The sequence below is a fragment of the Eurosta solidaginis genome, chromosome 5 (genome assembly GCF_040869045.1).
Source record: "Eurosta solidaginis isolate ZX-2024a chromosome 5, ASM4086904v1, whole genome shotgun sequence".
NCBI classification, from domain to species: Eukaryota; Metazoa; Arthropoda; class Insecta; order Diptera; family Tephritidae; genus Eurosta; species Eurosta solidaginis.
In genome coordinates, this window is record NC_090323.1 from 108,293,439 (window position 1) to 108,309,348 (window position 15,910).

Genomic DNA, 15,910 nt, shown 5'->3' on the forward strand with positions numbered 1-15,910 from the left:
TATATTAAACTATATAGATAATTAATTAGATAATCAATTATTTTGTAAACTAATTTATCTATTGAGGAGCCACGGACTTTTGCCATTATTATGCAGTTGTCGGAATAACAAATAATAGTAACTCCTCCTTTATAGTTCTCCTTGATTTTGAAGTTTCGTTCCTAAACTTAACCGACTTTGGCCGGCCACTCAAAAAGCTTGCACGTAAGCTACTCAGCCAACGGAACGAAATAACACTTTGCGATTTTGTAATCGATCAGCGGAGACGGCGGAACATGTCCTCCTGATATGTGACGCAATCTCAATACGAGGGGCTAAGTTTGTGGGCTCGCCATGGGCCGAACATTCCCACATTGAAGCCCTCAAGCCAAGAGAACTGTTAGGGTTCATTAAGGAAGTCGGCTTGGATGAGGTGGTATGAAGGAGGTGAGGGCAAAATAGACCAATGGTCGCAGCGCAATCAATAAATTATCTATCCATGTAATGGAGAAGGAACGAGCTAGTTGTTGTTGTGTAGCAGTGCTTCGCCATATCCAATAGGTGCGACCAATCACAAATTGTCGTCAATGTCCTCTAACGAGAGTCCAAGGAAACTTGCTGTTTCAACAGGGGTGGACTATAATGAGAGGGATGTTGGACCCGTTGGTTCCACATTACAATTAAATAGATGGTTGGTGTCATGTGGGGACGCATTGTAAGCGGGACATACATTTTGTATGTCGGGGTTGATTCTGGATAGGTAAGATAGGTAACCTGTTACAGTATCCAGATAGAAGTTGAGCTGAAGTGACGCGCGTTTTCCTACGGATAGCGCGTTCCTCCTCTGCTAGTTCTGAGTACTTTTCTTCGAGTACCGGATTTGCCGGCCAACTCCTGGCATAGAGGTCCGACGCCTGTTTGTGGATATCACCCGGGAACTGCTTGTGCTTTTTTGCATCACACGACTGTGTTCTGAGGTGCCGTATTTCCTCCTAATGCTTACGGATATGGCCCCTTATGGCCACTGGGCGGTGTAGTCTTATCAATCAGATGCATGTTTGGATGCCCATGTTTGTGGGTATTTAAGAGAAACTGTTTGGTTAGCATTTTATTTCTCTCCGTAATGGGGAGTACTCTAGACTCATAGTGTAGATGGTATTCTGGGGACATAAGAAGACAGCCCGTAGCCTTGGCGACCATATCGGGGACGCATATCATGCCGGCCAATTGCTTTGTAAGTGAAAAAGCGTTTCTTTATCTTTACCCCAAGTGCTGGGGATTTTGTTACGGCTGTTACGGTTTTCGGTACAATTGCTGCTGCATGTAGATCCTGATCGAACGTCGTTCCCAAGCTTTTAGGGCATAAGTCAGTCGGTAGCGTAGTGCCATCGACGTGGATGTTCAGAATGGTCGAAATTTGGGACGTCCATGTTGTGAGGAAGGTGACGGAGGATTTTGTAGGTAATAATGCCAGGTTTGGCGAGGCGAAAAACTGGAGAGATCAAGGAGGTAGCTTATTCTGTTACAAAGCTCATCGATCTGTGGGCCTGGACCTGTCGCCATTATTTTGCAGTCATCGGAGTAGGAAGCGATAGTGACTCCTTCTGGTGGTGATATGAAGAACTTAATCAAAAGTGGTACCCCTTGTATACTAATTCTCTGGTTTGATGTTACTTTCCTGAATTGCACCGATGCTTGCCGATTAGACTTGGGGGAAGGGGAGACCCTTCTAGGTCTTCCATTAACGTGCCGTGGTTGACCGTATCACAAGCTTTTGAACGAGCCAGTCGTGGTTGACAGGCCAAGCAGCACCAGCAGCGCCTGTGATGAGTGTTAATGGAGTTCAGTAGTGATATGCACTTTACGGAAGTCTGGATAACCGAAGAATTTCGTTTAAATGAGTTACTGACTAAAGGGATAATATCGGTAGCTACTGGTTGGGTTTCTGGTTTTTGGTAGGGGGTTTATCCTTGCCATTCTCCGTTATATTGGAATGGCAAGTGCTTTTAACGATAAGTAGAAAAAATGTGCGAGGCTGCAGTCAAGGTGTTTTGGCATCGGTATAGGTATTCCGTCTGGTACCAAATTCTAGTCGACTAAATCATTCAAATACTAACTAGTATGAATAACATCACAAAGTTATATTCAATAAACTATTCTAAAACTGACTAGTATGATGAATGCCATGAAATTCTAGTCAGTTAACTACTCATACACTAACTAGTATGAATCACACCACAAAATTATAGTCAATGAACTACTCAAAAGCTGACTAGTATGATGAACGCCACAAAATTCTAGTCAGTTAACTACTCATACACAAACTAGTATGAATCACACCACAAAATTATAGTCAATGAACTACTCAAAAGCTGACTAGTATGATGAACGCCACACAATTCTAGTCAGTTAACTACTCATACACTAACTACTTAGTATGAATAAAGTCACAAAATTCTAGTCAATGAACTAGAATGTTCGCTACTTTGGCTTTTGACTGCAGGGGTAGTTTCGCTGTCAAAACTTCCACTGATTCACACTTACGCCCCGATTCTAGTGTGGTAACAACATTATTCAACCCGGTAACGAAATCATGTGGCAAATTTTACACCCTTTTGGTATTCTACCCGCGAAAGTAGCCGGTTAATTTTTTACCCACAAAAGTAGGTGGGTACATCGAAATAACCACACAAGCTGTTGTTTAGAAAAAGGCAAAGCTGAAAAATAAAGAATTGTAAGCGCAAATAAGTAAAGATAATAGTAAAAAATAAGTGTGTGTGGTCCACACCCAGGGGAAGTTTACTTCTTTAATTTATCATTTCGCCGTCTATCACGAGCCCCGTTGTTATCTTTCGGCATATCGGTTTCGATTTGATCAATGTTCCTTTGAAACACGGCGTTATTTGCTGTTTTTGATCGCTTTGTAGATTCAGTGCGACTGCTGCAAAGCTTTAAATTTTATTTGGTGGCGAGAAATTCAATTAATGAGATCGATGTATCCGAGGCAAAATTTACATTGAAATCTCCACTTAAAATCAGCGGCATTTTGTGGTAGTCTTTTGTGGTATATTTTATTAAACCCTCGTGGATGAATTCAATAATTGTAGTTATTGCTTTATTGGGAGAAATATAAATTGCTACAATTACAATTGTTTTGTTGCTACCCAATGTACTCTCACAAGCACATATTTCTCCCACCTTAGAAATCTGAACGGACATTGATTCCAATTGTTTTGCGTTGAGTGTTGTTTGTGGAGTAACAACATTACCCCGGTCATGTGTGTTATGGTAGATTGCAACCCCACCAGCTCTTGTATATGGTATTTTAAATTGGATTACTTTATCGAAATTGGGAATGTCTAAAAACGTATCATTATCAATCCACGTCTCGGAAAGAATTAGAAAATCCGACGATGATGCTATTCTGTCTAGTTAAATATCTTGTAAATGGGCGCGTAAGCTTTGGCAATTAAAAGTGAATAATGACAATCCATTTCTCGCATTTATGAAATCATATAATACATTTTCAATTGTTTCAAATCGATTCAAGTTAATCCTTTCAAATTCAGCTCGCAACTCAATTGTGGATACTGTTGGTCTCCGGCCGTGATTTGGGCAAATTGTGTCAGCCTCCTCTTCGGAGTAAAATCGTGACTCCATTAATTCCAACTCTTCCTCGTCTAACAGCTGGCCATCACCAATTTTTGTTAATATTTTTGAAAACGTTCGATTGCTCTGTCGCATCACTTCATTTAGTTCAAAAAATTTTAGCCCCCGCCATAGTGTTGGACCTGCTAGTTGGTTCTTGATTTGCTTATAAATCGGTGTAGCACGAACAGGTGGTAGCTGACGTAGATCGCCAATTAAAATAAGATCCAAACATCCAAAGTTTGTTTGAAAATTACCAGTGATCTGTTTTAGTATGGAATCAACTTGGGACAACAGCTCGGCCCCTATCATACTAATTTCGTCGATAATCAATACTCGAACGTATTTAAACAGGGATCTATATTGTTGTGCTACTTCAATTGATAGCTGAAGCAACTTTGAAATACTTATCTTTAGTGCAGTGTGTATCGTTGTCCCATCAATAGCAATAGCAATAGCAGCTTTTCGAGTTGAAGCACAAGTTATATAAGCATTGCAAAATCCATCGCTTTCTGAATATCGGTTATAAATTTCCATCAATAGTTTAATCACAAAAGTTTTTCCGCACCCGGCAGGTCCCGTGAAGAAGATTTGCAACATAGATGGATTTTGTAATTGCAGATTGTGAATGACATGCATCAAAAGTTCCTTTTGTTTTTGGTTTGACATCCTCATGAGCTTATAAAATTCTCCATTTGGCATCAGATTTTCTTTTCGTTTGGCAATAGCTCCCAGTTTATTTAATGTCGCTAAGCGCAAATCACTGTTTACGTTCGAATTTGGATTATCATACAATGTTTGGAATGGGTTGCACTCTGGAAATCTGGTAGCAACTTCACAGATTTCATCGCTTTCGTTCCCTTGGTCATCTTCACGACAAAGTTCTCGACAAATCTCTATGGTCTTGTTTATGTCTAAATCTGACTCAAACTCTCTACGACGTTCCAAAATATGATTTTCATTTTCATCGTAGATCCCAATAAATTTAATTTCGTCAAGAATTTCAGTTTCTTCATTGCGAAATGGGATGTATAAAGTCACCATTTCTCGTTTATATTCATTAAAATCTGAAGCTATATCATAATTTCTATAACGAATGATACGACGTTGCTTCCGACGAATATACACTCCTCTTGAACTTTTGGTATATTCAGAAACGAATTCCGCAAGTGTCAACCCCTCCATATCTTCTGGGCGTTGCTCATATTTATCAAACCATTTTTTTTTTTCCAAACGTTTGTTGAACTTTCGTCGGTACTCATTTCATCCAATTCTTTTTGTGTTCGTCTAATACGCTGTCGTTCAATAGGCCATACGGTAGGGATATAAACTACGGATACTGAACTTTTGGACATCGGTTCACGAAGTAGGTACCACGCTGCTTCTTGACTTGTTAATTCAACAGTGTTAAGCATATTGACACTCATTTTCCGTGTTATTTCAACTATATCGAACTCAGGATGATCATTCATTATTTCAAGAATTTGTCGCTGTAAGTTGCTAATTCCTCTATTGGTTTTAGTAACGTATTCAACCGCGTACGCATCACAAGAGTATTCTTCGATGATGAACTGTAAATCTGTATTTGATTGTAATATATTGAAAATGAAAGGATTGAAAGCGTTGTGCCATTTTTCACTCGGCTGTCGTTTTAAAAATACCTTCGGTCTGACAATGCCAGCTTCAAGAATGGAAAAGTAATCTTCGTCTGATGAAACTTGATTTTCTTCGTAAAATGATTCAGTACTTTTGTAATCGTTGTTCTCGACGTTAACTTGTAATTATTTATATCGCATAACTAGCATATTCTGGATGATTTTTCTGCATTGGTTTCAATATCGCCGTGAACTTACACGGAATAAATGGAGCATCAAATCGACATTTCCGAGGCTGGTTAGCGTTTGTTGTTTTGTAACAGGTAAAAGTATGCTTGTGAGTTTACAAGCGAATATATCCAGAAGCTTCGACTGAAGAAACTGATATCAATTGATCTATCATAGCTATGGCATTTTGTTTACCTGCGCCAAGCGCATCCGATGGCGCATTATTCAACCACAATAAAATATGTGCATGGGGGCTACCCCTATGTTGGAACTCAATTCGTTTAAAATAGTCGACTACATGAAAAGTTCCAAATTGGCTATTTTTCTTCAACTGAAGAATATTCAAAATAATATTTACTATTTTATTGAAATATATTGCACAAGTCACAGCATCTTCATTTACAAGCGTAGTTTTTGATATGTAATCCAATGACTCAACCTCCTCCGTTGATATTTCTTGTCCATTATTCTTTAATTTATATAGTACTTGTATTAAATTTTTCCATCTAATTTCATTGGCACTCAACGTGACAAACATCGTAGGTTTGACTAGCTGTCGAATCATTGCGAAAAGGTCCCGTTTGCGTTCTTTCCAATACCAAAGAGAATTTGGTATTGATCACAAGAAAGCTAAATTACTTTCTGTACAATTATTTATATACTCCTCTGATTCAATTTGCTGTCGTGTAATATTGGTGTTTCTTCCTACATGCTTGAAAGCAATAGTAAGTAGAATCACGGACTCTTAACCTCATAATTTTCATAGCAACGTACAATAAATGATACGGAGTAACTCGCCGTCTGTCAGATCTCCTTAATTCACTAGTCGCTATTGTAAATTGTGTAGCGTTTACTCCCTCTCTGAATTTACGGAAATGACCTAAGTAAATCGATGGAAAGGAGAGTTCTTCAGCGTGTTCATCAAAAATTATGCTTTTCGGAAGATTATTCTGCCCAGGTGCAATGCGCAAATACTCATCATCATTCCACATCAGAGTTTGTTGCTGCGCAGTTAGACTTTCTTCGAGTGGTATATTTTCACTTATTTCTTCTCTATTGATTTCAATAATACTATCTTCATTGAAAAAGCTTTCATCGATTTTAATATCGTACATAACATATAGTGGTGTTTGCGTCAAATATTGAAGCCATAAACGAAGTGTTCTTTTATTTACCAATCCCGATAAAAAGCTTGATTTGTGAATTTTCTTCCTCTTGATATGAACATTAATGCAATGGTCATCATCTATATTTCGAGGTAAATGACTTACCATATTATTCACGTCGACGGGTACATTAATTATTTGCCCATAAATTCCGTATTGCCCATGAACGTGTCGCAACCGCCTTATTTGCATGAAAGGAATTCGTGGAGAGAAGAGTCTCTCGGTAATTAAATCTAGAGGTGGTAAAAACTCTGGTTTTTTTGATATTTAAAACCGTTAAATTTAGACATCGTTGGAATAAATTTTTTGTGGATAGCCATGTAACACGTATTGCACAGTAAAATATTCTCAGTGGCGCTATAATTTTAAATAATTTCACTTAAAAGTTGTTCATGTTCTGCGCGTGGTGGTTTTAAATCCAACTTGAACCACAATCGATCACACACGGAGCATACATATCCAAACGGATTGTCTAAAAACTTTGTTTGAAACTCTCTGTGGGCAACTGTGTTTCGGTGAAAATGTGAGTACGGAATATGACTATGTATATCCGCTTGTGGATCAGCTGAAATGTGAGTTATAAATTAAGGTTTTAAGACCAATGAACGAAACGATGTTTACATACATATATATATCGCTCATTTATTTTAAACAGTGGCACTTTTCAAAATACATACGTACCTATATGTAGCTTTTTAGAAGAGCCATTTCAGCTGTCAACAGGTATTATTTAATTTTTATCTTAACCATCACCAAAAATTGTTTACACAACAAAGCACAATTTCTCGCAATTAGTTCAAAAATCGTAATTTTAGAGTTATGACACAATTGAATTAAATGAGCGATACATATGTACATATACATATCTATGTAAAAGTATTTAAGTACTCACAAGGATAAACTACATCATTATGTCCAATGGGAGCATGTTCTTGCACAGGTGATATATCCACTACAACAAATATCAAATAAGAAAGATTTGACTATTGATTACGAAATACATATCGCTCGTTCCAAAGTAAAGAGATGAAACACATCTCACATCAAATTTTAATTTTTTGGGAAAACGAGTTCAAACTTTTATTTTTTTTTCATAGAGCTCCTTTACAAAAAAAAAAAAAATTCAAAGGCATCCACGGACGCAATTTTCGTACTTTTGATCATTTTGCAATTTAGAGAACAATCTCATCAGTCAGTTATTTATGTTTATCATAAAAACCCGAAAAACGAAAATTTTGATTTACACATCTTTACTTTGGAACGGACGATATGCACTTGTGTAAAAAGGTACTTACGACCACCGTGTTCACTGTTTGCACATTCATTAATGTCCTCCGGCGTGCACGACATTCACGTGTGAGTTCAATTGAAGTTTTTTGGGATTTCTAGTTAGCATTCGCCGTTGGTCACGAGCCCCGTTCCTATTTCGCGGCATATCGATCCCTAAACGCAATATGGTGTAACCAACAAAATTATGAAAACCTGGAAACAGTAAGCACAGCGCGCTCGATCTCTATGACGTTTTACTCCGACTTCGCTGAATTCAATAAACTGAATAGAATATTACATAGTACATATAATTTCAAATCACAAAATATACAACATTTTGCTTATAAATAACGGCACATATGTACATATATATTTCAAAAATTTTTATTTACATATGTATGTAAGTATGGTAAATTAGCTTTTAAACTCTCTGGCACCGGAGTGTGGTTTTAAACTCTCAAATAAAAGAATGGTGATTTTATAATTAGCTTTTAAACTCTTTGGCACCGGAGTGTGGTTTTAAACTCTCAAATAAAAGAATGGTGATTTGATACTTAAAAAAAAAGAAAAATTAGAAACAAAAAAAAAAACAAATTAGAAACAGTAGATAGCGTCGAACCCGCGACCTTTGCGTGCTCATTCGCACGCTTACCACATGAGCCATATTGACGGTTCCATTTTCATGTCAACTGCCGTACTTAAGATTGTCTATGGTGATTTTGCTATATGAGTGTGGTATGGTTGTCGCTTCGCAACAACAACATTCATATGGTTGTTGTCTTCCAATTTCATTACAGTTTCTCTCGAATGCATGCCGCTATAGAAGTAAACTTCAAAAAGTGTTGCCTCTTGCTATAAATATTTGTTTACATTATGTACTTTCACAGAATAAATTACAATATACCTATGTAGAAACTTATCATGCATAATATGCATATGCACATCGTCCCGTTTATTGTGCATGCAACCCAAAATGGTACTATATTTTGACATAGTCTTTGTCTTTCACCAACCAAACGTTGTGAACCTAGTTTTGGTCACAAAGCTCTTGGTTCTGGCATTATGTTTTTGATTGCAGTGAAATAAAATGTATAGTGCAGTTAGGTTTTAGTAAGAAACGTTTCAAAATTTGCGTTCTGGTGTTGCCCAACTATGTATGTGGAAAACGTAGATCATAAATGAAACTAGGCAATTTTTTTAGTGCTATTTTTATAGATGCTTACTTTTTCCCTTAACGTTTAAACTTCATATCAGAGCCTAGACTCAGTAAGTGTGAGTTTTGATCCCAGGCCTCAGGGGTTCTGCTAGCACCTACGGGAATAATTTTATACAAAACATTTCTTCCGAAATCAAATCTCTTTAGCATTTGCTTCCTTCTGTCTTCGAGTTAAAATATTTCTTGTGCCAAGATACTTAGTTTTTAATTACCTTGCGTGGCTTAAAACCACAATAGTCCTGGAATTCCTTGAACTCATTGAGCTGGGTGAGAAAGATTTAAATATCAACGTGCCAAATTTCTTTGTATATGTTTTGAAAGTGTTAGGCTCACGGCAGAGTGCTCGCTATAAGCTATGCTAGGCGAGAAGCAATTTTTGTTTTCATATATTTTACATAGTGTTGTATAATTTATCCTAGGTGAAATGTTATTTTTCTGGTACATTTTATTGATTGAGCAATTTTTTATGGTGAGAGTTGAAGTAATTTCAAAATTTTATGCGGGCTAACGAAAGTGTGGTGAATTTGTGGGCAATATTGTGAATTTTTACCTGAGTGAAAAGGAAAGAAAAGTACCAATCGTGGCTACTGCCTAGAAAGGACCAAAATTGAAGAAAAGGGGCCAGCGGACCAAGACCATTTTCGGTCCAAATGGACCAAAGTGGCAACCGTGAAAGCGAAGAAAACTACCCATCAAATTTCTCCACAGACACTGGTGAGTTTTTCTGTGATGACAGAGTTGCCACTTGGGCCACAATCGCGGATAAAAGAACTGGTAACGAGATTCGGTTACATAATGTTCTGGGTACTATTTTACCGGTAACGCTCAGAATCGGGGCGTTAATAGCAGATTTCAATTTTGTCTTTATTTCCTGAATTGTGTTTTCGTTGCTAATAAGGTTTCTTGCCATACCTTTTAGTTTGGTTTTAATCATTGTTATCGCCAAAGCTTCATGATTATCTTTTACCTATCTGTTCAAGAATATCAAGAGCATCTAGGAAACTGTTCGAATTTTCTGGCCTACCATCAAACTTATGTAGCACTGATGAGGCTGTTTTAATTAATTCTACTACTGTTTGTGTCATTTCGGTCATCGTATTCGTAAATTCTGTTTGTTTAGGTTCTTCATAAGTTGTGGGAAATGCAACGTAAGCATAAATAAATCGTGGGAATAATTTTTCAGCATGCAAAAGCTTGTGGTGAGCATTTAGTTGGCTTTAAAATGAAATATAATAAGCTTCAAGTTACTAGGTGGCGTACGGCATAGCTGTCATGGCGTGAGTCAGAATATATGTGTGTACAAATTAGTGAATATGTATGTAAGAGTCAATGAATTTCAGACCATATCAAAACGAGCCGAAATATATGTATGCACAAATGTACGAATCTCAAGGCACGCTACAGCAGCGTCTGTCCACCAAGAGATACGGTTGCAAGCAGGCGTCTGTCTTGGATCAAGCTCGCTATATAAACGCCAAGTCAAACCACATTCCACTGAAAAGCAACAACAAGCCTGTGATAAGAAGACAAACCATTACTGATGACGACCGTGGCAAACGTTTAAAGCACAATGATTTGAGCGCATGCACCTGGAACGCCCGTTCCCTGAATGGGATTGGTGCAGTTGCAAGGCTGGTTGATGTCCTCGTCAAAGCAAAATCTGATATCGCCGCCATCCAAGAAATGTGTTAGACAAAACAAGGAAGAAGAAGATTAAAAATTGTGACATCCATTGGAGTGGCCATACAAATAAGCGCAGTTTCGGCGTCAGTTTCGTGGTGGGAGAGAGACTTTGTCATCAAGTTTTGGCGTTCACGCATTCTATGAAAGTTTATAAAGGACATAACGGAATGTTCAGCCTATCTCCTAAAGGACTGAGGGTGAATGACTTTGCGTGTGCTCGAAACATGGTTATATCTAGCACGAGGTTCATGCATAAAAAGATACACCAAGCTACATGGCGGTCCCCCGATCGAAATACACGCAACTATTCGACCACGTTGCGATAGACGGACGGCATGCCTAAAGCGTTTTAGATGTGCGTACGATATGAGGACCTAATATCGACTCGGACCATTATCTTGTCGCAACCAAAATACGCTCCCGCCACTGCGCGGCTAAAACCAAGGAACAAAAAACACAAGGAAATATAGACGTTGAAAAGCTGCAATCGCAGCAGACTGCCAATTATTTCGCAACTCGACTCTCACTCCTCCTCTATGAGAGCACAACTGAAGCTGACGGAATGCAGTAGCAAAAGCACTTCGTACCACTTGGTTGACGGCGACCACGGAAAAATAACTGGTACCATGAAGAATGCCAAGTTGCAACCGAAAGAAAATACGCTGCTTACAGGGCTACGTTAAAAGCGAGTGCAACAAGAGGATTGTGTGAACGCTATCGCAAGTTGAAACAAGCGAGACGCCTTTTCAGGAAGAAAAAAACAGAGGCAGAAAGGTGTGACTACGAGGAGCTGGAGCTGCTCGCCACCAGGAATAACGCCCGAAAATTTTATCAAAAAATTCGGCGACAGACAGAATTTTTTAAGAACGAAAACGGCGACTTTGTCACCAATGTCCAGAGAGTACTTAGATTACGGAGGGAACACTTCTCTGCTCTCCTAAATGTAGACAGCGATTTGCCGCACAGGGATGACGAACCCGATCCTGCAATCGATGATGATGGATTCAATGTAGGGGTGAGATGTTGGCGGATCAAATAGAAGAAACGACGTTCTGCACAATAAACGTAGACGCCACCACACGTATGGTAGGAAGCTGTCACAGCTCGCTAGATATCTCAATCGTGAGCGCAGAACTCGTAAACTGTGTCAACTGGCAGCCGATGGTAACATTGGCATCCGACCACCTGCCCATACTTATTTCGCTCGAGCGTACCGCCGACTTCATCGTCACTGAAAAACGCACTTTCATAAACTTCAAAAAAGGAAAGTGGGAAGAATATAAATCCTTTACAGACAACCGCTTTGCTGCCCTCCCTATCCCGACTGATGCCCACCAAGGGGAGCGTGCCTTCCGTAAGGTCATTGAATCCGCCTCGGCACATTTCATTCCCGCCGGGAGAATTCCCGAAATCGGGCCCCACTTCCCGGCGGAGGCCGCAAACTTAGCGAGAGAACGTGACCTTATAAGACAGCTTGATCCAGGCGACCCCCAAATAAGGGATATAAACCAACGCATCAGATTGCTTGTGGACGAACACAAGCGGGCGAAATGGGAAGAGCACCTAAGAGGTTGTAACCTCTCTACCGGTGTAGGTAAACTTTGGTCCACCGTAAAGTCCCTATCGAATCCGTCTAAGCACAAAGACAAAGTTTCCATCGCCTTTGGCGATAAGGTGCTGTCGGATGCGAAAAAATGCGCGAGCGCTTTCTGCCGACAATATATAATGCATCCTACGGTCGACAAAGATAGACGGAGAGCCAATAGACACGCACATAAACACAAATTCAGCGCGTCACCAATCACCATCACCGCTAAAGAGGTTGAGAACGCCATTGGTCGTGCTAAACCATCCAAAGCAGTGGGCCCAGACGGCATAGCCACGCCGATACTAAAAAGCCTAGGGAAAGAGAGTTTCAGATATTTAGCGCATGTCTTCAACCTGTCTCTTTCCACCTTTGTCATATCCGAGAAATGGAAAATAGCCAAGGTGGTCCCGCTACTAAAGCCTGGGAAACCAGCTAACATAGGTGAGTCGTATCGTCCGATATCTCTCCTATCGCCAGTGGCAAAGACGCTTGAAGCCATTTTGCTCCCTTATTTCCAAGCAAATTTGCAGCTAGCCCCTCATCAGCATGGCTTCAGAAAACTCCATAGCACTACCACCGCGCTAAATGCTATTACCACCCAGATAAATTGCGGTTTAAATCAATACCCCCACCATAGAACAGTACTCGTAGCGCTAGACCTATCAAAAGCTTTTGATACGGTCAACCATGGCTCGTTACTGCAAGACCTGGAAGGGTCTACCCTTCCCCCATGTCTTAAAAGGTGGACCGCAAATTATCTGGGTGGTCGGCAGGCATCGGTGCAATTTAGAAACGAAACATCAAAACCAAGGAGAATTAAACAAGGGGTACCACAGGGTGGTGTCCTATCCCCACTTTCGTTTAATTTCTACATATCTAAGCTACCTTCACCACCGGAAGGAGTCACAATCGTTTCCTACGCCGATGACTTCACAATAATGGCCACAGGTCCAGGCCCAAAGATCGATGCGCTATGCAATAAAATAAACGGCTACCTCCCTGATCTCTCCAGTTTTTTCGCCTCGCGAAACCTGACATTACCACCGACTAAATCCGCGACCTTATTTACAACGTCCCAAATGTCGACCATTTTGAACATCCACGTCGATGGCACTACGCTACCGACTGTCCTACACCCCAAAATCTTGGGTGTGACGTTTGATCAGGATCCACATTTTGGTGAGCACGCAGCCGCAATTGTTCCGAGAATTCAGAGCCGTAACAAAATCCTCAAATCCCTCGCTGGCAGTACCTGGGGAAAAGATAAAGAAACGCTCATGACTACATACAAAGCAATTAGCCAGCCGATTACGTGCTACGCGTCACCCATATGGTCGCCAAGCCTAAAAACCACCCACTGGAAGAAACTACAGGCCTGCCAAAATACTGCTCTCAGAATGGCCACGGGCTGTCTTCTTATGTCCCCAGAACACCATCTGCGTAATGAGGCGAGAATACTCCCCATCAGGGAGAGAAACGAGATGCTGACCAAACAGTTCCTGTTGAATACCCAGAAACCTGGGCATCCCAACAGACATCTGATTGATGAACCAGCACCGCCTAGGGGCTTAAGGAGTCATCTCCGTAAGCATTTTGAGGAAATGCGGCACCTGAGAACCCAGCCGTATGAAGTGAAAACACACAAGCAGGTCCTTAGTGAACTCCATAAACAGGCGTCGGACCTTTATGCCGGGAATTGCCCGGTGAATCCAGTACTTAAAGAAAATTATCCAAAACTCGCGGAAGAGGAACGCATACTCCCCAGGGAAACGCGTGTCACTCTTGCTCAACTTCGTTCTGGATACTGTAACAGGATAAACTCTTACCTATCCAGAATCAACCCCGACATACAAAATGTATGCCCCGCTTGCAATGTGTCCCCACATGACACCAACCATCTCTTCAATTGTAATGTGGAACCAACGCCTCTAACACCCCTTTCCTTATGGTCCACCCCTGTTGAAAGGGCAAGTTTCCTTGGACTCCCGTTAGAGGATATTGATGACAATTTGTGATCGGTCGCGGCTATTAGGTGGGGCGAGCATTGCTACAACAACAACACCAACATGGATTCAATGTCGCCCTACTCGATTAGGACGAACTCAGAATAGCAATAACCAGATTACAAAGCAAGAAGGCAACGGGCGCTGATGGATTGCCTGCAAAGCTATTCAAATACGGCGGCGAGTTGGTAAAGCGCATGCATCAGCTTCTTCGCAAAATATGATCGGACAGTACATGCCCGACGATTGAAATCCAAGTGCTCTTTTTTTTGTACACTTATCGACTAACGATTATAATCGATAATTATCGATGTTCAGTGTTGCCGCTACACGTATATATGGGGTATTCCATCCCATTTCGACCAATTTTGAACCCGACCCCTTTAGAATTGGCTGAAAGTTTTTCTTCTTTTTCTAGCTTACGAAAGACGTTTTTCAGAAGTTTTTCAAATTTTTTCATCCAACTCAAAAAAAGTTATGAATTTTAAAAAAAAACACCGTTTTTGTTTTCAAAATGCTGTAACTTTTTCAAAAATTGACCGTTTGGGATCTTTTTTTTTAATTTGTTTTTAAATGTACTTTTCGAAAAAAAATTCAAAAAAAATTTTTAAAGTTTTTTTTTCTAATTTTTCAGTTTTTCTAGATTTTTCGAATTTCGCCCTTAAAAAAAAAAAGATCCCAAACGGTCAATTTTTGAAAAAGTTATAGCATTTTGAAAACAAAAACGGTGTTTTTTTTTAAATTCATAACTTTTTTTGAGTTGGATGAAACAATTTGAAAAACTTCTGAAAAACGTCTTTCGTAAACTAGAAAAAGAAGAAAAACTTTCAGCCAATTCTAAAGGGTTCGGGTTCAAAATTGGTCGAAATCGGATGGAATACCCCATATATATGTGTAGCGGCAACACTGAACATCGATAATTATCGATTATAATCGTTAGTCGATAATATTCATTTAAGTGGTGTAAGCGCTAACAACAAAAACTGGTCATTCGATCGTTGCAGTATACACATAGTTTGACTTTCATTTCAGTTTTTATTTATTGTATCACTTTTGTCAGAAAGGTTATTAATAAATTATAATAACACAAACAAACTACAATTAGTGACCCCGACGATAAAGGAAAATGAATACGGAAGGAGATATTTTTTTAGATGTATCAAATGCGTTGCCAGTAGCTCGTGTCGCTGTAAAGCCTCCCCAATTTTGAAAACCTGAAGTTCGGCTATGGTTTAACAAGATGAAGCACAATTCATGCGCTCAAACATAACTACAGATGATACCAAATTTTATACGATAGTGGCGGAAATTGATTCCGCGATGCTTAAACATGCAGCTGATATTATTCGAAGACCTCCGGCTGCCAAAAAATATGATTCTTTAAAGGAGCGTCTAATCAAGGAATTCAGCGAGTCAAAAAATACGCAAATGAAACGTCTATTGAGCGCCAATACAATCGACGGAAAAAAGAACTTTTTTCCATTAAAAAGAAATACAAATTGTCATACCAATCGTATGTACGATGCTTGACTGCA

At 39.7% G+C, this 15,910-nt stretch overlaps 2 protein-coding genes across 7 annotated transcripts in view; both read right to left on the bottom strand.

The window, feature by feature from the left end:
* Positions 1 to 15,910, bottom strand: part of Ltn1 (E3 ubiquitin-protein ligase listerin) — a 1,386,601-nt gene that overhangs the window by 998,164 nt on the left and 372,527 nt on the right. The gene's annotated exons all lie outside the window — the stretch shown is intronic.
* LOC137253900 (uncharacterized) lies at positions 6,901 to 8,137 on the bottom strand. The gene is made up of 3 exons (XM_067791513.1): positions 7,912 to 8,137; positions 7,509 to 7,568; positions 6,901 to 7,181 (listed from the first exon to the last, which is right to left on the bottom strand). Exons 1-3 carry the CDS (start codon positions 7,964 to 7,966, stop codon positions 6,982 to 6,984), a joined length of 315 nt encoding a protein of 104 aa, XP_067647614.1. The 5' UTR covers positions 7,967 to 8,137; the 3' UTR covers positions 6,901 to 6,981.

Excerpts from the sequence above, each read along its gene's own strand:
- LOC137253900 (XM_067791513.1), bottom strand. The coding sequence starts at position 7,966 with ATGTCGTGCACGCCGGAGGACATTAATGAATGTGCAAACAGTGAACAC. Across the intron at positions 7,569-7,911 it reads AAACAGTGAACACGGTGGTC|TGGATATATCACCTGTGCAA; the intron begins GTAAGTACCTTT and ends TATTTGTTGTAG. Across the intron at positions 7,182-7,508 it reads TAATGATGTAGTTTATCCTT|CTGATCCACAAGCGGATATA; the intron begins GTGAGTACTTAA and ends CTCACATTTCAG.